The sequence below is a fragment of the Oxyura jamaicensis genome, chromosome 2 (assembly GCF_011077185.1).
Source record: "Oxyura jamaicensis isolate SHBP4307 breed ruddy duck chromosome 2, BPBGC_Ojam_1.0, whole genome shotgun sequence".
NCBI classification, from domain to species: Eukaryota; Metazoa; Chordata; class Aves; order Anseriformes; family Anatidae; genus Oxyura; species Oxyura jamaicensis.
Window position 1 is genome coordinate 5,012,550 of NC_048894.1, and position 22,316 is coordinate 5,034,865.

The window sequence follows — 22,316 nt, forward strand, 5'->3', positions numbered from 1 at the left end:
GGCCATAAAACACAAGGCAGCACCTGGGGTTTAAAGGGCTTATCAGCACTGGTGGGGGCATACCTCACGACACAACGCAACAAAACAATGAGAAAAAACAACAAAACAGCTCAGAAGTTGCCAGCGGAGAAGCTGTAACCACAAACGCTCACAGCTTAAAGCAGACGAAAAGCTGCAAGCTTTGCTTTCAAGACAGCGAGGCAGAAAGCAGAAAAAACTCCTCGCTGCCCTGAGGCTTGTACTGAGCTGAGCTGTTTTCCTCTGCCCTGCCCCCTGCTCTTAAAATAGATTACATTTTTTTCCTTTTTAAAGGAGAAAAAGATGATGCTGTCAGGCAGGGAGGGGGAAAAAAAGGGAATCCACACTGGGAAAATAAAGTGTCCATCTACTTGAATGTCTGGGGAAGGATTTTAATTATTTTGCTGTTGTTGTTTATTTTTATTTCTGGTGATTTAAGTGATCTCGATGCAATTGATGGAGCTGTCAGAATATTCAAAGCCCTTGCTTCTCAGCAGCTGTGTACACAGCAGCTCCAGTGACAGAAGGGAAAAGTCCCTCTCTGACCGTGACAGCTCTGGGATGTACCTGGTGACAAATATTTGGGGACTAGGACTGTTTGCCCATCTCCGACAGGAATCGAGCTGCTCCTTCAAGAGCCCAGACTTCACCCCCAGCTAGTTTTACAGCCCACAAATTGCCCTAATACAGCAAAACTCCTCTGTGCTAGCACAAAGCATAAGAGCAAACAAGTGAGACACTTTCTGAAGGACCCAGGAAGGAGCATCCCTTTTGTAAACCCACAGAAAAAAAGGAGATGTCGGCTTGGACAGGGTCAAATTGTCTGGCAGTGAGGAAAGCAGGACAGCAGCCGGGGTGTCCCAAGATTCCTTGTAAAGCCTTAAAAGCCCCAGGGGAGGGGGTTTTCCAGAGGACACCACCAAAACCCATCACCCTATCACCTTAAGGGGAAGCAACTGCTGGAGAGGCTGGTAGGTGAGTCAGCCAGACTGGAAACTCCGGTAAAGTGGTGGTGATGAAGGTGTTATGGTTTTCAGAAGGAAGGAGAAGCAGAGAAGGGCAAACAGTTTGAAAGCAGTGACAGGAAATAACATTATAGTCACTCCTCTACCCTTCTCTATATCACACCCTGTTGCATCCTCACGCTGCCTAGCACAAGGCCTCACTTAAAGACATACCTGCCAGTCTCCCTGTGTCCCCTGTAGTAAAGAGGTGTAAGCGAGCTATGCTAGCCCCAGAAATGATTAAGACCATGGTCTGGACAGTGCAGGGCACAGTGGCACCGAGACAGGACCAGCGGTCCCCTGCAACACTGTGAACACCACCACGACTGTGCTGGCTTCCTCAGGCTGGACAGGGCACCCTCGAGTGGGACTGGGCTTCCCTGCCATCACAGCTTGAGATTTGAAGATGATCCTCAGTACCTACCCCTTTGGCAGCCCACCACATCTGCCTGTGCTTCCTCCTTGCCATGCTGCCTTCTCCTTGATGACAGCAAGTGAGAGCAGAAATAGTGCCTGTCAGGAGGATTCACAAAACTTTGTCCAACCTTGCACTTTTCTCCATTCCACCACTCTTCCTGCTTCCGTACCTGTCCAGAAGTATCACTGTTTTAGCTGCTTTGAGCACTGTGGCACTTTCCTGCCATCCTAAGCTTAAGCATCACCACTCCTAAACCCTTGACAGGCTTGATGTGTGCTCAGAGCACACCTAGCACTTGCAGGCAGCCTTGCATTCCTGGCATTCATCAGAAAGTACAGCAGCCACCATCAGAGCCAGTGAAACTCTGCAGCAAACACACCGAAGCTGAGATCATACAGCACTGGTGTCATCAGACACAAGGCAACAGTCCTTTTAGCTATATTTCTGCATGCATGCCATACACACTTGATTTCCTATTCTTTTCCATTACTGAAACCAATATATGTACAGAATAGCAATTAAACCAAAATGACATGAGGAACAATTGGGCTCCTGTAAGCTGCAAAATCCTGAAACAATATTCTAAGAATAAAAGAAAAATATAAGAATCCTATTTGAATCAAGCCCAGATCCACATTTTGGATCACAGCCTTCACTGTTTGCCTTCCTGGTTGGGGTTTTGGCTGATCCAAGAGGCTCAAGGTGTTAAGGGGGATTGTCCTTTTCCTAGATAGACCTGCATCACAGCTGAGTGGCAAATTTAAAATTGGTGAAAAAAAGTGCAAAAAATCATCTGGAGTCCTAAGAGAGCAATTTGTTCTCTAACAAAATGTGTAGATAAGATAGGCTGCAACTGACTGTTCCTGTACCTCCGCTTATTTTTAAAAAGCTTTCTGAATTTCTGATTGCTTCTTCCCTGGTCTGAATACACCTCCTAAGCTCTACCCACCAGCATGCTCATGAACAGTTCTGGGGCTCTTGATCTTTGAGATCAAACTAGGATTTGAAGGAGAGAGTTCAGTATGATTAAAATTAAACATCACTCCTCTGTGCATGTTACTCACAGCAACAATCCTGCTGCTAAGTCAAACAAATACAATATATTCTGAGTAGATCAGTCCTGGCATCTGTAAAGTGGCATTTCAATGCCTTTTTTAAGCACTGAAGGTTAGTCACTTTAAAAATTAACCTTTACAGTGAAATAAAAACAGGACCATAAAATCTTTTTATTTTTTTTTTCTTTTTAATTTAATTTTATTTTTTATTGCAGGGTAACTGAACAAAGTGATTACATACTTTCTGCCCATGATGACTTAGCCCTATTTACCACTTAATAAAATTTCTTCCTCCAGGATTTTACAGCAAGATAGTTAACATGCACTGATTATTTTGCTGGAGGAAGACACCTTTTCCTGCAATGAGGCCCAAACCTAACAGAAAAACCTGTTTTCCTGAATTCCACAAGTACATGATAGATTACAGCAAGGGCTGGATTTATTCTCTCTGGACTCCTGTGGGTACCACCTACAAGCAGTGACTTTACCACCAAGCCCAGCTTGTTGTCTCCCAGCTTTCTGCATGCTGCAGGTTATTATATTTAATGGCTCTCTGAGACTTGGGAAGCCACTTTATTTCCCTGCCTTTGTTGTCATGGATTTTAATCCCCAAATCACCCTGCTGGGCTGGAGTTGAATGTGAGGAATTTCCGTCATAGGCATCTCCTGTCCTCCTCCTTTCCTCCCTTCCTTGGAGTCGGGATCCTGGCTGCCAGTGGCTGGACCTGAGCCTAAGCGCCTCCTTGCTCCCTTCCCAAAAGGCAAGGTTGGTATTTAAAAAAAAAAAAAAAAAAGTAGAATGCCACTAAAAATTAAAGGGATTGGATAAAGGCATGTAAATCGAGGAGACGAGCAGGTGGTTGTTATAGGGCTCCCTGGCCTCAATGCACAGGGTACGTTCTCCTTGTTTGAACAAGCAGGAGATATAGGATGGGACAGAATAATGCATTAAAGGAAATATCTAGAAATGCCCAGGTGCTAGGTGAGGGAGAGGATAGGAGAGGACTCAAATTCTACACCACAAAATTTTCTCAGGGGCAGAAAGAAACCTAGACACAACAATGACTCAAGAAATGAGCAACCTGTTATTTTTTTATTCCCTTCTCCTCAGTCCTTCCCCGCCAAGCCAAACAGTCCCTTGAGGCTCTGGCACAGTTCCTCCATCCTTCTCCAGTCCTTCCCTTGGCCACAGGTGAGGCCTCTCAGGGCTGGAGGAAGGAGCAGGACTCCCCATTCTCAGTCCCACCAGAGAGGGGTGCAGGCAGGATGCATTTCTGGAGCAAGAATCCCTGAACAGGAAGAGGCCAGAGATGTTGTGAGATCCTTCTTGGGGTTACTCTGCTCTTAGGGTAGGGAAATGAGGTTCCTGGGAGAAGACGAGAGGGCAATATCTCAGTACATGCCTCATGCATCTGCACCACCACAAAAGGCTTTTTCCAAACCCTGAGTTTCAGGCTTGCACTGATGACAATTCTGGTATCCTCTGGCTGCTGGTCACAGGCTTCACAAAGCCCATTTTCCTCCGCAGCCCCTTAAATTTGGCTCATCCACAGTCCAGAGTCCTGCTGAAGGATGTCCCAGCACAGGCAGCAGGCACACAGCCATGCTCAGGCCCCGGCTGCGGCTAGGAGGACAGGCCTTCCTTTGCACCAATGCATCTGCCATTTGCAGGGACCCAAAGCAAACAGCTACTAAGTTTCAGACGATGGAAGAGCCTTCTGTGAGCACCCAGCTCTTTTCTTGTCCATACCATCATTTTCTGAGCTCACCAAGAAGCAGTGAGGACATTTCAAGGCCTGAGGACAAGCCGTAGAGTTGGCACGGCCTTCCCAAAACAAAGCTGCTGCTTTTTAAAGAGTCCAAAGTCGGGGCCGTGATATTTTAATGAGGGCCAAGTCTTGAACCCAGGACACACCTTAATTAACCCCCTTGCTCTCTCTCAGTGTGTAAACGAGCACGGAAGGAGTTCAATGGCAGCAAGGCCAGGTGAGGAACCGGCCTCAACCTCCAGCCCAGCCTCCAACCCGTCCACACACAGCAGTGCTGCAATGACAGCCGAACAGGAGCTCCCTTTCCTCACACGCACACTCCTACACCCCTTTTAAGTCATATTTGTGCACACACAGCCCAGCCCAGGCAGCAATGAGCATTTGCAGAGTTCAAAGCCAAAAATGTTCGCAGGGTTCAATCCAACGGGGAACCCAAAGCAAAGCAGTTCACCTGCCTGCGCTCTGAAAGCATGACTCAAGTGTTTGTTTAATTGCACACGGTGGAAGGAGTAGTTTTTAATCTCAGAGGAATGCTACACAGCCCGGTCACCAAGTATTTCCTATGGAGAAGATACCTCTTGGCTCCCTCGGCCTTTCAGACTCACACACACACCCTCCTCATCACAGAAATGTTCCCAACAGCCTCTCCCAAAGATAACAGCAAGGTGCTTTGTTTGCTTTGCAGCAAGGACTCGGGATTCCTGCCGCTGTGACAAGGCAGGACTGCAAGAAGCATTTGGGGTCATACGCCCAGCAGGGAGCTCTGGTAGCTATGTGTTATTTTTCAGAATTACTGGAACCAGCACAAAGGAAAATGTTATATTAGAGGTCATGTCAGCACCAAACGGGACCTGATTTTTTCAGACACTCCTGTTATGCTCTGGCTGTTCATTGTATTCTTTTTGTTTGTGTGTTTGTTTTTCCCTGTCTCTTCCCCATCTGTTAGGCCATTGCATTTGTTTTCGCATGTTAGGCCATCGCATTTGTTTTTAGATGGGATACCTTCCTATCTTCAGATCAGGTGGTCACTCTACATCCAACTGTCATGTAAATAAGGCAATAATGGACAGTAAAATGCAGTATTTTCAAATGCCTTCTTACATTTTGGGAACTGCTCAGGGCTGTTATTAAATAGGATATGTATTAGTTTGGGAGGCCAACTCCAGTCACCCCGAAGACTCACATTTTGCTATGGTGTCATCACTCTTTTGTTATCAGCGCTGTCTTTCTTTAGGAGTTCCTTCTGGTAATGTGTTGCATACCCTGCCTGTGCAGGATCTGGGATTCAAAGGACCGGTCCTGCAGCTCAGTCTGCTCCACCACACGTTTACCCATTGGCAGGTTTTCCCAACACTGCCAGGTCTCTGGCAGCTGCTGGTCCTGCACCCTGGGGGAAACACACTGCGGTGTAGGGCAGAGCAGCCTCATGGCTCAGCCCCTTTGGAAATCAGATTCCCTTAGGAGATAATTTGGAAAAAGTTCAGAAATTGGATTTATGGCACTGTAAGAATGGTGAGATTATTGGGTTTGTGGAGGACTCACTGGACAAAGTAATTCACTGTAGTTTATAAGCTAGACTGAAATGTAATGAGCACAGTGCAATGCCATAAAGTTCGCAGAATGGGTAGGACAGCCAGATTCCTCACTTATCACCACAAACAGCTTTGCCAAAACATCTTAAGACAGAACGATGTTGATGCATTTAAACCATTTATTGCAACAGTTACTCCCATTCACGAGAGCAGTACATGGCCACAGGAAAACGAAGCTACAGATGCTGGGATGTGTCATGCTAAATCTGTTGCTGGCATAATCCCATATGAGTCCCATTAAAATTAATGAGGTGTTTCTACTTGAGCAGAAAATAAATCCGACTTTCTAAACCAGAAATATGCCTACCAGACTCTGTATATTTTAAGTTTTCTCCCCATTTCATACAAGTAAGTAGAACCAGCTCTAACCACCAAATAAAGCAATAAAATATTCAAAGGATTTGTCTATTACTCTGTTGGTCACAATTAAAGACTTTAAAGAGTTACTAGCTCAGCATATCTCACATTGATTTCAGACTAGAAAATGATGTGAATATGGAAGAAGAATGGAGATTATACATGAAATTTGGGGATAACAAACCTGGGTTTCTCTTAGTGTTTCCAAACCACTCATTATAACTCCATGAATTTAAGGCGATGCTTAAATAGTCCTACCTCTGCACAATAGCACTAGGTATGATTTAGAGATGTCACAAATTTTGCCTTAGGGCTAATCTTGTGTTTAATTTTTTATTTCATATTTCTTTAACTAATTTGTTTCACTACAAGACAGATTTATAAGTGTCTGAGGGTCACTTTAGTGCATTTATCTGTTTTAACAAATCTAGGTTTAAGTGAGCCCTCTAATGTTGAATTCCCAGACTTTAAATATTTTGATTCTGGGATAATGACAACATCGTTACTGCAGAGCTGTACAGAAAAGTATCTTTAATCTTAAACACCTATTACCAAGATTGTTTTGGAGAAGAGACCCCAGAGAATTTTTGAAAGCTATCAAAACCTCATCTATTAACAGTGAATTGGAAGCTCAAAGAAAATGTCATGTATACGTTTCATCATCTTCTCAGTTCAGTGCGTCAGTAAACAGTAAAAGTCAGCCACACAATACTAGAGAACTACGTATGTTTTCTAACGCTCTGAGTCAGTTAGTGAATCTGACCATTAATATGAAGTTAACGTTGCGTGAATGAGAAACAATAACCTAACTGGGGAACCTGGTAATGTACTACACATACTGGTATGAAAAGGTTTCTTGGCGTGATTATCACTGTTAGGAAAAAAAAGAACAGCAGGAGGCTGGCCCCAGGGTCCTGCCACTTTCATCCATTAATGGCTCCTTCAGACACATCACAGAGTACAGTTTACAACGGAGCTGGGACAGTGAGCTTCCCAACCACTAACGTCCAGGTTACAAAGCACATTTCTAGCCTTAAAAGACCACAGTCATGAGGCTAAGTCATGCTGCCAGGAATGCTTGACGCACAGCTCTTCTTTCTTGCACCGTTGCTTCTTTACAACCAATAGCACTGGGGTATACAAGTTAGGTATGGAGGAGGGTTGATGATTAATGTTATAATCGTCCCTTTTAATATACTTCAGCTATCAGCTTAATACTCTGTAACTGGGATAATCACAATAATTAGATGCAATTGTTCATATCATTACCTAATTACAGCTTTTTTTCAGTGTAGCAAGTTTACGTGAATTTTAAATGCATGGAAAATATGGAAAGTCTGAGTTACACCTTCATTTCAGAAAATCCTGTTATGTAGAAGTTTAAACTGCACATGAGGATCTTGTGATTCCACAGTGTGCAAGACAGGCAATCAGTGATGTTACAAGTAAGGCATTTCTATTTCTGATCCCAAAGAGTTAAAACTAGAATTCCCACAAGCTCAGTGACATCAGACTTCCCTCTGTCCCCATCTGAAAAATTAATGCAGAGTATGAAAATGTTCTTGAATATGAATTGCTAGTATCTCCTGAGCAGATGTTTATACAGAACGTATAAGAGGAATTCCTGTGTCTCCCGGAGTCCTAATGAATGGCCAACATGTTTGGTGTTAATTCATAGCTAGCCTTGTGTCTTGAAAAGCCAGAAATGAATAGAAAAGAAAGACACATACTGAAATCCCACACTACCCTCTCCCCCTTTCGGGGGGGGGGGGGTGGGGGGGAAATCAGCCTAAGTTACAATTTATTACTAGATTAATTTTTAGACTAGCTTACTTCCCAAATGAATAAAAGTATGAACTTGTAAAATCCTACTGAGTTAATTCAAAAAGAGCATTCACACCTTCTAATTTAGCTTCTTTTTGTACCTAGTTTCAATTCATAACATGAAAGTTAGGAGCACAGTTCAACAAACTGTCAGTGAAGAGAGCCTTTGAAAAGGATGAAGAGGACCAAATTAAGATATTGAAGGATCTCAAAACAGGCAGGGTAAACACCCTTCAGAGATGTGGTGTTGTAAGCCTGAGATCACGTGTTTTATATTTATTATAAAGGGAATAATGAGCCTTTGCTTTATGTGCCAAGTAAAATTCAAGTTTATATATACAGGTGGAACTGTTACATCCAAAAACATGTACTTGTACTCCTCATAGAATCAAATGCAGCCATCGTCCTCTGGCTGGTGGCATTATTCGTATTTTTGAAAAAAAAAAAAAATATATATATATATATATATATATATAAAGGTAACAGGATGCATAAAGACCTACAAAAGCTGCCCATTGAGGAAGTATTTTTTTATTATTATTTTTGGTGCCTCCTCCTCAGATCTGCAAGGCTGGTGTAGCCAAAGCAAAGAGGCTGAATGACTCATTTCCTTCCTGCTCCTGCTGTAGGGCACCCAAATCAGAAAAGCATTTAAACAGCCTTGCATCCCTTCCAATTGTAGGAGACCTAGTTTGTGTAACTGCATGCAGACGTGCCTGTGGGAACAATACATGGAAGCTAAAACACAGAGCTATCAGATTGCTATTAATATATACCAGTGAGATCCCAGCTCAGAGCCTGTGGTCCGTGTAAGAGCTGGAGAAATCCTGAAGCTTGGTCTGGGTCTTGCCTTTGGGTTTGTAGCACCTGAGGCATAGGGTTAATCTTAGGGCTTCCCTCATCCACCTCGTCCAAATTAAGCCATCAGCTACCCCTGTGCCCACCTTGTGATCCTTTAATCCCGAAAACTTCACCCTCTCCACTCTCTCTGGGAACTCGATTGGTGGAACAGAAGGTGAGAATTCCCACAGACGTTGATTTTTCTTCAGTAACTGTACTCATAGCTGACACATTCCTGCTTGTATCTGTAGTGGATCTCCTTTCTGTTTAGATCAAAGGTAAAAAAGGGCTGCTCAGCCAAAGCAGGAGACAACCCAACAAACCAGCTTTGGCTGCTTATTGAACTGTTTCACTTAAAAGTGTTGCAATCCTGGTGTCTCAGCACAAGAACATGCCAGCTGGACATGACAAGGCACGTTCTCATTGTTTCACACCATATAGTCTTCAATCCCAGTGGGGATGTAGAGTTGATGCTTTTAATTCCAAGGTGCCAGCTGCAGCCTGGATTAAAATGAGCTTTTGAAGGGTTTTACTCACTTTCTAGTGCATCAGGGGTAATTCTGGCCTGAACTTTGGACATATAGGGCTGTATATTTTTAAAGGAAAGTGCAGTTAAAGAAAAATCACCCTTTCTGCTGAATATCAAAAATATCAAAAATACAAGCATTTCTTCTTGACTAGGAAACTGGTTGCTTTCAGGTCAAAATTAGCACTTTAATTCCATGCTAAAATGTAGCACTGAGGATCAGGCCATATCTTGGTGTTAACATGTCGCTGATACTCTCAGGGCGCTTCTGTGCTCCTTGAAATTTATGATTTTAAAAGCAGTATTTGGCTGCCTAAAAATTGAAGTCTTAGTGTCATTTTGGGTACAGTGGGATGTCCCATCTGCTCCAGAAGGTTGTCAATCCCCAATAGATGTTGTGTCAATATCTGCCACTCTCTGGCAAAATGTATTATGTATCCTTGGGCATCTTACATGACAGGCACCCAGATGTAAACAATTGTAGGCAACGCTGTCCTAGAAGTAAAAGCTTCCCTTGGACCTTTCCTTGCCTAGAACAGTAAGGAAGATCCCGTGTTAGAAATAAGCCTTGAAATGTTAAGAGATCATATAACTAGGTCCTAGAACAGCTTGCCTAGAGGTATTTTATAATGGAAATGCAAGTAATAAGTTTGACAGACAAGTTATTAGGTGCAGTTTACAGCAGGGCATAATGGGGAGACCAACAGTCATTCCAGGACCTCCCCACTGGGGCAGTTTCTTGCCCTTGTCTTAGTGCCGTAGTTGAAGGCCAGTGAGATGGCAGCAACTGAAGGTAAATGGAAACAAGCCTTGCTTGCCTCATGATTTCCTGGGTGCAGTTAAGGATGGTACTGAATCTGTCCTGCTAGCCTGGAAAGAAATGAAGATGATAAATTTGTAGGCAGGGAACATTCTTCTGGCTGGTAAATCCAGCCGCCTTCTCGTTTTCTTTGACTGCAAGGCTCACAGGGAAAAGTCTATGCAAGACTGCTGGTTCACATGGGCTGGTCTTGTCTTTCCCTACCAGCAAAAATGAGATAACATCCTGGGAAAGCGAGGTGATAACGCAGCTGTACATGTTTCTGGTGACAGACTCTGCATGCCCCCTCACTGTCCCACTGGGATGCGTTTCCCTCTTTCCTACTGTGTTGCCCTGACCATACTCCAGCAGCCACTATTTCCAGTGAGATTCTTCCCAGTCTGCTGGAGCCAAGGCACAGTTTGGAGCTAACCTGGGCAGCAAGAATTGAAAATGAAGCCAGAAATCCAAGCCTCTTCCTTTGCATTTCCACTGCCAGGGCCAGATTGCCGCAGCCGTGACCCATCAGGCTGTTCCTACAGAAGACAGCAGTCACTGAGCCCTCTCCAACAGCATGGCCTGTGTCCTCCGCTTGCACTACAATTCTATGCAGCAGAAGATATTGTGTTGCCTATGACCAATTTACTTACATCCCATCCAACCCTTGCAAGGGTTCTGGAGATAGCTCTGGTGGTCCCATATTCATGATGGCCCAAAGTGAACGGTTGCCTTGAGATGATCTTTTCAGACTAAGACATGATGTTCTTGTTGAGGCCTAACTCAGCAGGCCTTCTGGGTCATTTGTGTGTACCTGAGTTCCTGAGGATAAACGGATATAAATGCATTTAAGCCCACTTCATTCACCACCCCAAAACACCACAAGCCAAGAAAGAAACAGTTTGGGGTTTGGCCTAAAATAGTAGGTTTCAGGGAGGTGAAAATAACTCAATGCTAAGGTAAAATTTAAAAAGCACTTCTCCTGAATTTCACTTTAGAAATTTCCTTCTCACCTGGCCTGACATCCCCATAAGCTTCATTCCTGGTGCTCTTGAGTAGCTGTTTCTAGCCCCTAACGTGTCTACCAAGACGGAACACTGGATTCAACAGTGTGTGCTAGATGTGAGATGTTTGAATCTGGGCCTGCCAGGATTTACATCTACTTCAAAACCATTTTGCTTATGCTCTTATTAAAGCAGAACCAAGAGATAAGGACAAATCCAGATGAAAAATCCTAAACATAGGTGTGTTTGGTTTTCTTTTCCTTCTGAATTAGGCAGCAGATCCTCATTGCACCTTACTATATTGGAGGTATATGGTGGGTCTTTTCCACCTTCTGCTCCAAAGATTCAGACCACGCCCCATCTTCTACCAGGGCAGGTTCTTGCTCAGCATATTTTCAAATCATGGAAGTCTAGAGCACAGATAGGCAGGGAGGAATAATTAATATTTTCCCTTTAATTAATCCAACCAATGCACAAACCAAAGGAGTAGAGGAACATCTGCAAACACATAATGTCTGAAAGCTTGCTAGCAGGAGGCTGAAAAAATCTTACCAGGAAAAGGTAAGACAAAGGATTTTAAATTATTTGTGCAAAAGATTTCAAGATGAGGAGGGAAAGCCTGGTAAAGGATCAAGACACTGGGATAGCAAGAGACACGTCCAAGCCATGGGTTTCTAAGAGCCATGTCTTGACTTGAATGAGCCTCGCCAGATAACCCAAAAGGGGGTAAAAAGTAGTTCTGTGATCTTACACAGGTGCTCCGAAGGGTAGGGAGAAGAGTAGAAGGAACAGACGCAAAGGTTTTCCTCTTCCAAGGTTTCTTTGCATCTGTAGAAATCCTGGCTGATGGAAAGGATTTTCAGGAAAGAAAAAAAGAATTTTCAAGAGAAACTCAAGCCCAGAAGGGAATCAAAGGAAGAAAGAAACACGTCTCATACTAATAAACATAACCAGTGGGTTATTCTCAGGAGTGTAAATTAGCTATTGTGGAATTCTGCCATGCTGTACTAGATTGGTTCCCGGACAGAAGAGGCTCACACAAAGCTAGCCCATGGATGTCTGTGCAATTCCAGAATCTGCAGTGTAGCTATGGGGTGCAGACATATCCCTAGTGATGTCCCTGAAGTGTAGAAGGACAATATCAAGCATCAGTTGAATCTTGTTGTATCTGAAAAGGCTTTAAGACCTAGACAGATCAACTCTGTCCCTTTACCATGTAGATGTAACAAGAAACTGATTCATTTATCAATCCTAGCAATGAGAAGAACCTTTTAATGACCACACAAAAGAACATTCCTTTGGGTAACAAAGACACATTTGGAACCAGAAGCCAGAATTTGGGTGGTAAATTTATATGTTAGCTTTCATAGACTCCTTGCAAATAATCAGTGAACCCCCAACTATTCCATGAAAAAGAGAATGAAGCCCATTAATTATAACAAAACATATTACTGGGTGAACCGTTTGGGGTTAAATGTAATAACTTGTGACCAAAAAAAAAAAAAAAAAAAGTCACACTCTAGTCAAGTAAACCTCTTTGAGCATAGGGACATGTGAATGTGGAATACGAGCCCCTTGTTCTGCTCTGCTTGAGAGTCCAGTGTCACCCCAGCGCTGCACACTCCAGCTGGATCCCTGCATAGAGGCGTAGCCCATTTCCAGCTTAATTAGAGAGTGATGTATCTGCCCAGGCACTGTCAGAAAGGAATGACTGACTCCTTTGTGTATGCATTTTCCACATGCTTCTCCTACATGTTGGGTGTGTCTGGTTTGTAAAACCCCATGTGGCTTGAGTGAAATTACAGCGTAAGTATTCCAGCAGCAGTATAGCAATAGCCACTGACATGTGTTAGTGAAGGACAGACTTGTAGATACATGAGAGAGGTGTGGGAAACAGAGAAAAGCTCAAATCGAGACAGGTGTAAACAGGAAGCAAGTGAAAGGGCTGGCTCACGTCGGGAGACAGCCACAAAATAACATCACACAAGATGCTACAAGAGAAAATTATGGAAATTTTTAGGTGGAAATATTCAGGTGGAACTGCCAGTCACAGGTTATTTCAAACTGCCTGAAAGAGAATTGGAGATGAGCTAAATATGGCCAGCAAGGCAAGACCTGTAAGAAATGGATGGTCTTTAAACTAACTAGGACATCAGAAGAAAAACAAACAAACAAACAAACAAAACAGCTTTGACAGGACAAGGAAGCGGTGCAATGAAAGAAGCCAGCTTTCAGAAGCTGAGCATTTTGGCATTTTTCACCTGCAACTGAAAGTTTATTTTTACATCCTCCGTGTCTGCAAGATTTACTTGGTTTTTAAAGTGAGGCTGTTGATGCCGGTTTTAGTTCATCTTCAAGATACGCATGGTAACATACAAAGGAGACCGGCATTCCAGTGATACCTGTTTGATGGCATTTGGCTCTGCAACAATTATGGGATAATATATAGCTGTAATATATGGTTTTTCCAGTGTAGAGAATAAACACACAATTACCCAATACGAATATGCCAGACTGAGACAGAAATAGTTTTACCTGCTCAGTACAGAACAGAGATTAAGTACAGTATTTTTAAAGGCTTTCTTGGATACATGGAAACCTTCACAAGACCACTGGAGGGCAGCAATGTCAAAGTGAATCATTCATCAGAGTACTCCAGGAATTGTTTCATGAAGACCCAAACTAAAGGAGACTTTAATAAAGGAATAGAAATACTTGGAAATCATTTTTGCTACACAGAAGATAATATGCAAAACGGGACAATTCTTCAAGTGCAAAAGATAGTACTGCAATATCATTTCTCATACTTTCCCATATCTAAAAAATTCCACCTGCAGCCTGTATGACTTGTCTTGTCTTCAGAAAATCCTAAAAACATCCAAACAGCTGATCTTTTAAGGGTCCTGGTGGAATAACAAGAATGTGTGGGGACCACCTGGGGATTTTGAACAAAATAAATATTAAAAAAAATATGATCCTGACAAGACACCAAGACTACTTTTAAGGGTGGAATAATCCAGTACTTATGGTTCCTCAGAAATCTATGACGTAGGCTCTGTCTACCTTAGAAAGAAGTATGGTGCAACAGAGGCAGAACCACAGTGCAAAAAACTTGGTGCTCAGGAGATAATACTCACTCTATATCTATTTGCGGATGTTTTACTTAAGATTAGCTTTAGCCTGGCCCTGTAGATTAAGCACTCATTAGCTGATAAGCCCATGAGGTGAACACCTGGAGAATTTAGTTTCAGATTAGTTTCCTATTAGAGAAATGCCATTGTGCTCCATACCGCACACAGAAGCATGTAAACCAGTAGTTTTCTGGTGGACAAAAATCTCAACGTGGGCCAGCAGTGCCAGAAGGGCAACTGCATCCATCAGCAGAGGTGTGACCAGCAGGTTGAGGGAAGTGATCTTCCCCTTCTACTCTATCCTTGTGAGGTCCCATGTGGAGTACTGCATCCAGGTTTGGTGCCCCCAACACAAGAAGAATGTTGACCTGCTAGAGCGAGTCTAGAGGAGGGCTATGAGGATGATCAGAGGGCTGGAGCACCTCTGCTATGTAGAAAGGCTGAGAGAGCTGGGGATGTTCAGCCGGGAGAAGAGAAGGCTTTGGGGAAACCTCACTGAGACCTTTCAATACTTAAAGCAGTCTTATAAAAAAGATGGAGAAGGACTATTTAAGTGGATAGATAATGATAGGACAAAGAGGAATGGTCTGAAACTAAAAGAGGATAGATTTACATTAGACATTAAGAGGAAATTCTTCACTGTAAGGGTGGTAAGGCACTGGCACAGGTTGCCCAGAGAAGTTGTGGATGCCCCCTCCCTGGAGGTGTTCAAGGCCAGGCTGGATGGGGCCTTGGCCAACCTGATCTAGTGGGTGGCATCCCTGCCTGTGGCAGGGGGGTTGGAATTAGATGGTCTTTAAAGTTCCAACCCAATCCATTCTAGGATTCGATGATATGAAATGGGTCCCTTGGGAGTCTCTTCCAGAACATCAGCATTACATCTAGCCTTACGTGATACAGAGGGAAAATACTAGATAAAATGTCTGGTAGAAGTCATATATGGCAGTTAGGCAAAGTATCTACATTTGGATAAGTCACACCTACAAATGTAGCCTAAAGTTTCTTTTTGATTATGCTTTTTATATTTTATACAAGCACAAGTCTCTCTTCAGCCTTTAGTTAAGCATCTTATAACAGTGATAAGGAGAATGATATATATGCAAATTGTTCTTAATTTTTAAAGTATTCATATGGAAATGTAAATACATATGTGAATTACACAGCTTTACAACAGGAACAGTGGCATTTATTTTTAATGTTATATGAGTAAATGATGACAGCTTAAAAACAGAGATCTAATAAAAAATGTGCTGGTATCATATAGGAAACTACTGTGTATAGCTCTGGACCAGGCTGTAGGAACTCCCTTCTGATCTTGCATTTGACTACTGGGCAGACAGATCTCACCTTCACTTCCAGATTCCATGGTGGATTTCTGGACTGCAGCTGGAAAAAAGCATCCAGCTTCAAAAGTGAGATGATCTGCTTGGCAATTTTAGTGAAAGACAGTAAAGATGAAAGTACAGAAAGCTTTTCCACAGTCAGTTTTCATGCACATGTATATACTATTTTAAACAAAAACATCTGCTTTACTGCCACTGCTGTGAGGCTTTCTGCAAAGCTAGGAATGAATTCTTTAAAAAAATGCTGGATTTTATTAACATTCCAGCTAGCAAACAGATGTTACAATTAATTGTAAAAGCAGATGACAAGAAAACTTGGAATTCTGATATGGAAACATGTCAAAATGTGGATACGCCAACCTACTTTTAAAGGCAAGCACACACCTATGTGCCTTCACAGCCACCAGAAACAAAGATGTGAACCTTTTCTGTGTGAAAACACACATACCTGGTCTTACCATTGTCAGATGACAGCAATTTTTCTGACTTGCCTTAACCTTTGGAACAGGATATCGCAGACTTGCTGAGCTTTCCCTTGGGAAAGTTTCTGTTTTCACAGGGAAACTAAAAACACAACATTCCTCAGAGCCTAATTTGATGTCGTATTCCAATGGTGAATTGCAGATTGCGTTGAAGTGATGAACTAAAGCTTGTGACACTAACCGTGTAGTCACAAGCCCATGTGTCCCATGCCTACAAACACCATTTTGGGGCTTGCAGCCAGTGCTTCTTGCTTATCTGCTCATGGAGAAGAAGGGTTGGAAAACTGTAATTATTTTTTTGCGATGGTTATTTCCTGTGGAGTGCCATCAGAGGGCAGTAACACACAAGCATACTGCCTATCCCTCCCACCATGTCCAGCCTCAGCAAACCCCCTTAACAGGAGTTAACCATAGTGAGGGAGAAGCCCCATGACCCACCAGCTGGCTCCTTCCCTCTCAGCAAGATGCAGGGAGAAAGAAGAAAAACAAACAAACAAAAAAAAAAAATAAAAGAAAGCAGGCAAGACAAACACAAAAAGCTATGCAAGGATGGTTTCTAAGGAAAATATCACCCACTCCAGCAGCTGTTGTTAGCAACCGGTGTACACAGCCACGGCGCAATAGCAGGTCGAGAGGGAAGATTGATAGTTTTTCGGCTTGATAATGAGCTACACAGCTTTTCTCCCCTCACAGCCCAGCCGCAGGGACAAAGCCTGATTCTTCGGGCGGCTGGGGAAGCTCTAGGAAAAGGAAAGGCTTTGCCTCATTTCCTTGGCTGTGAAACTCGGGATTTGTACCGGGGCCTGATGGTGTTGGAGGGGCAATACGAAAAGCTCATAACAACTCTGAAGTTTCTAAATCAACATTTTGTTTCTATTTTTTTTCTTATTATTATTAATGTAGACCGCTCTGTTGCTTTAAAAGAGGGTAGAATCTACCCATGCTGTCAGGGCAGAAGGACTGTATGGGTGCCTCAGAGACATAAGCTGCCGCCCTCAACCAGCCGCTCCTGTTACCTTGACAATTTACACAAACAGAGCTGCTCTGGCGGCAGGAATGGCATTGTGTGAGGGGTGAGGAAGAGCTGGGGCTGGGTTAATCCCCAGTATTGGGGTCCGGGGCTCCCCCCTGCACCCTCCGCTCCACCGCGTGAGGCGGGCCTGGCCCTTGCCCCCCTCCAGGTCGTTGGGCAACGGGCAGCTGGAGGCTGAGGGCAGCCAGGGGGACCCAGGCGCCATGGCAGGGTGCAGCTTCCCCAACCACTCACAGGTAAGGTCACGGGGCATACAACCCTTTCTTATATCCCCTCCCTTTCCTCAGCCATTTTTCACCACTTCTCCTCCTCCCTCCTTCAATCCCAGTCGGTTGAACACGTGTACTGTAGCTCAGTGGTGCAATCTCCTCATTTCCTTTCCTCAGGACATCTCCCACCTGTTGGCCAGCACCTTTAAGGACCTGTACACGGGAGATGTTATAGGGGCAGACATAGTGGCAAACTGGACCAAGTCCCAAGGAGGAGAGGATGTTTATCCTGAGGCCTTCACAGAGGAGCTACAGAAGGTACAAGTCAAAAAAAAAGGCAAAGTTTTGGAGCTCTGTTCGGGTTTCATTGTTACTTCTTAATTTCTAGGTCTTCCATAAAACAAACAAACAAACAAAAAAAAGGCAAATAGGAGTGCATAAGCAAACAGATGCATCAGTGGGCACAGTGTGTTCTGAGTAATAAATGTGAATGCTACTTCCTGACACTGGCTGCTTGGTTGAGATTCATTTCACCTGAAAATGCATGTCTCTTACTTGTATGTTACATATAAACTAATCACCCAAGGCTCTCTATAACCTCAGAAAATAAAAAAACAGGCTGCATTTAGGGGGCACAGTCTGTCTGATCCATTTTAGGTACCTAGTTTAATACAGGGTGGAACTTTACCTGTATTCCTTGACAGTGGAAGGATCCTAGAATGAGAAGGCAGGATAATTTTTAGCTGAATGCATCTATTTTTAGCTGAATGCATCCTGCCCTTTCCAATTAAAAGCAAGCAAAAAAAAAAAAAAAAAAAAAAAAAGCCAAATAGTTAAGCCCTGTTGCAAGATAAGCTACAGGTGTTGTGAAACCAATGCTTCTCAGTTTTACTTGGTATTCATCTTGTATGTCCTTGTGCTTCCACTATTATTTTTTCTTTAAAAACTTCTTTGAGACTGGTTCTTTCTTTCTGAGATGTGCTTATAAAGCATTTACCACACTGAGCAGTGATCCAAAATATCTAGGGAGAAGTAAATTATCACTGCTGTTGCATATATTGTGGACCTTCCTAATAATTAGGAGAGAACAATCACTTTAAACTTAATCCTACACTTTTAGGCAAAATGTTTTGTGGTAGTTAGCGTCCCACAGAAGGTAAAAGAGACATTTCTCCCCTCCTGAGAGGGTGCTGTCATCTTTCACATGTTCTTGATATATGGATAGCTGGATAGTGCTTCTTAACCAGCACAAGCTAAATGATGGAAATGAAGGTGTTTTAGCAAGCCAATTTATTGATGTAAATTAATGACATTTTATTAAGCTCTCTATTTACTTCTCATAGGCAAATAGAAACCATTTATCTGTAAGGAGATCTTTAATAATTTGACAGCTTAAACTGCAGTCATTTCATCCTTGCCTATGACAGCTTGTAGCAGAGTATAATTGCCAACTGACAGAAGCTGATAAAGTAGAAGAGAACATCATTCAAGCCCAGGCTCGAGCAAAAGCTGAAGAAGAAAGGGCCCTAAATGTGCTGAAGGTAGATGCTGGGGAAGAATTCCACAAAATGGGACTACCACCAGGTGAGAATTCAGGAAATCCTGTACTGGGTCTCTCCTCTCTTAGTACTGGGAGACTAACACAATGTTGGTCTGAATCACTGGTAGGTCTGATGCTTCTAGTTTGGCTTTACATCAACAGAGCAACTTTGATAGATTTTGTGCAGACATTGAAGAATGCTAACATCTGCTTAACCTTGAAAGAAACAAAACAACCAAGTCATTTTCAAGGTATTAGACTTGCTATTAATTGCTTGCCCACCTACCTTTATAACAAACAAACACACCTTGCTATGTAGCAGCAACCAACAAAGATCTGATGTTTCTCCGATGGCTGCATAGCTGAGTTTGAACTGAATTTAAAATTGTGGAGATACATGTCCACGTCCTGGGATTAAAATACCAGACAGTTTATCTATCCAACAATATTACCTGACAGTGATGGGTTAAAAAGAGAACATAACTTTGAGTTGATCGAGATCATTGTTATCTGAAGCTTTTGCACTTATCTTTGTTTTTATGTTTTACTGTTGTAGTGGCATCCTCTTTTAGGTGGATTGTGGATAATGAACTTCTTAGAAAACATCATTTAACCTGCCCCGATGATTACATCACTGATAAATTACCTGTTACTAGAGCACCAAAAGGTAACTTTTACACCAGAAAATAATCTAGACTTTTTAGAACAGTCACATTTAGACACAAATTCCACAATGTAGATTGTTTATCAATTGTAATTCAAAAGAAAGATAAAAATCTAAAATCTTGGAGTTTCCCCTAAGGTGGCAATTTCATTGTCCAAGTATAAGAGCATGGGGCTGGATGGTCCATCTCGTTTATGTGAATTTTCTGGCTATCGTAGGTCCATCATATAGATCTTTTTGTAAATCAGACAGAACATTGTAAGTCCCACTCGTAGGATTAATACAGCTTTCTGGCAGTAATATAACTTTCTATATAGCTTGTTTAACTAATACTTATAAATGTTTTCTTATTAAATTACTTTGCTTCATTTTTGCAAAATAAACCATAAATATGAATTAAATTATAGAGGATTTAAAGTGTGTTTTTTTTTACCATTGATGAGACTAAAACAAGTTCATGTATGTGTGCTTAGAATAAATGGTTTTAATTCATGTTTTTCTGTTACATAATTATATTTTTCTTTGAATTACAGGGAAACCAGAACCTGGCTACATGAAGGAGACCTTTAGTTTTAAACAGCGAATTTCTTCAAACTTGCAGGGCCAGATGACTACACAAATTGCACACCTCCAGAAAATATCTGGTAGCCTGTCAAATGTGTCTTTATCCACATTAACTCTACCTTCAACTCCAGACTCTAGCCACCAGACTAAAAAGACAAGTAAGGTAAGTTTTACAGATTCAGTGGTTTTAGTCTGTCAGAACTGCAGGGCCTATTTTAATCCTAAAACAAAGGGTGAATCTCACTGCATTATTTATTTGGCTGCAGTGTTTTCCTTTGGTCTGTTAAGAAAAGAGAAATACAATATTTTTTATATGAATTTTAAATACTGTCTAGCTTCAGTTAGTCATGTACAGATAGCTTTTTTCAAAGTTGCAGTGTCTAATTTTGCACCATGGTCTCTGTTTTTCAAAGAAATCTAATGCCTCACAGGAGGTGGCCTGGAAAAGCAGTAAGTGCAAAGCAGAGAGAGAAAGAGAATGTGCTTATCTTGCCCAGCTTGAGAAAAGACAGAACTATCTGAAGAACCCCCGCTTTTTCCCACCAAATACTCTTCATGGAGGCAAATCTCTTGTCATTTCTCAAGAAAAGATGGAAAAAATCATAGCAGAAGCTAATAAAGGGTAAGCAGTATTCTTTGCTTCTGAACTAGAGTCCACAAAGAGTTCCACTATAGAATTACTGTGGATTTAAACCTATGTATTTTGAGCTAAATATCTGTATGGCCTCTTAGGAAATTGAGTATGTCTGCATGACATTTTGTTTTTTGCTAAAGGATACGCTTTGAAATTTGTCATTTTGTCAGTATGTAAAGAACCAGGCAGTAAGAAAATCTTTCCTTTTTTTTTTTTCTTTTTTTTTTTCAGTGATACCTCATTTGTTCCTGTGTTTCATGTCAATCCACCTATTGTTTTATTTTCTGATTATGAAGTTGGCCAGGTTTATGAGGTGAGAATTTCTTTGCAGGGATTTAATTTTGCCGCTGGAAGCATTACATCCTGCCGTGATTTCACACAGTCTTTTGGCTTTCCACAGTTAACAGAAGTCCGAGCTTCTTCTTTATATTGATTTAATGACCCTTTAGCTTCCTTCAAGATATTCTTTCACACATACCACTGACACTCTAATCAGTGAAAACTAAAGGGGAACCTTTTCAGTATCTATGTGGTTTTGCTAGTATTTCATTGAGACTTTACATAAACTGAGAAGGATTAACAGTTTCAGCTTCTGTGGTATTCCTGATTTTGATTTTAGGCCTGTCTTCATGTTAAATTAGCACCTACTAGCAGAGCACTAGGGAATAGCAAACATTATGATAAGTAGTAATAAATACAATATACTATTATATTTTCTTCTTAAATGAAGATGACTGTAGAGATACAGAACATCACTTCAACATGTCACCATGTAAGACTTATTCCTCCCTCTACTTCAGCATTTGCCATTGGACCAGGTAAGTGGGTTTTTTTACTGCCTTTAAGATGGTAACACCTAAAAGATCTAATTTATCTGCTTGAACTAGTATTTTTCGGAGCCCTTTGCTTTGTTCTGGTATCCATAGAGCTCTGGATAGCAGATTACAACAACAACCCGTTCAGTAAAAGAAACTGAAGGTCATTGAAACTGAAGGTTGTTTTACATCTTTAAAACCATTCATAACCATGAACCATAACCAGATTCCAGTGGCGTGATGAGGAATTCAAGAAGTCTAACATTAAAATGTTTGATGTCAGACTGATAGGTATCTGTGGAATACCTCGACTGAGTTTTACGCCGAATTCAGCTAGGAACAGACTTAGTGTCCATTGAAATCAGTGTGGGGAGAGGGCAAGAAATAACAAACCAGCAAGGAAGATTAAGTTAGAGAATGTTTAGAAGTTAGACGTGCACATGTAAATCATGTTTTGTAGCAGAGGAAAACTGGGTAACATCTCCAGGTTTCTCTTGTGCAGTTTTCTGTAGTTATGAGAAACATCTTTCAGACAAAAAAAAATCTTTTGAGTGCAGTGAAAGTTAGGCATATACACAGATTGCACTGTCAAGCCCTTTGTGGTTTTTTATCAGCTTGACCGAAGGCAATACATGGTGGGAGTTTACAGGCACCTTTCCAGAGGGAGTTAGGATCATAAAAATCTATGACAACTTTGT

General features: G+C 42.0%; 1 protein-coding gene across 3 annotated transcripts in view; it reads left to right on the forward strand.

Annotated features, from left to right (window-relative positions):
* The first annotated feature begins 17,123 nt into the window (after positions 1-17,123).
* DLEC1 (DLEC1 cilia and flagella associated protein) overlaps positions 17,124-22,316 on the forward strand; it is a 37,225-nt gene continuing 32,032 nt past the window's right edge. The window contains exons 1-8 of one of the 3 annotated variants that reach the window (XR_004748159.1): positions 17,124-17,428; positions 17,579-17,719; positions 18,829-18,985; positions 19,498-19,608; positions 20,139-20,332; positions 20,583-20,791; positions 21,035-21,116; positions 21,534-21,621. Coding sequence is in view for 2 of the 3 variants with exons in the window: in XM_035317405.1 (XP_035173296.1) it covers positions 17,396-17,428; positions 17,579-17,719; positions 18,829-18,985; positions 19,498-19,608; positions 20,139-20,332; positions 20,583-20,791; positions 21,035-21,116; positions 21,534-21,621 (1,015 nt within the window). In the remaining variant the exon portion in view is untranslated. Of the gene's footprint in view, positions 17,429-17,578; positions 17,720-18,828; positions 18,986-19,497; positions 19,609-20,138; positions 20,333-20,578; positions 20,792-21,034; positions 21,117-21,533; positions 21,622-22,316 lie in introns of all 3 variants that reach the window. The other 2 variants (XM_035317405.1, XM_035317407.1) reach the window with 2 other exon arrangements.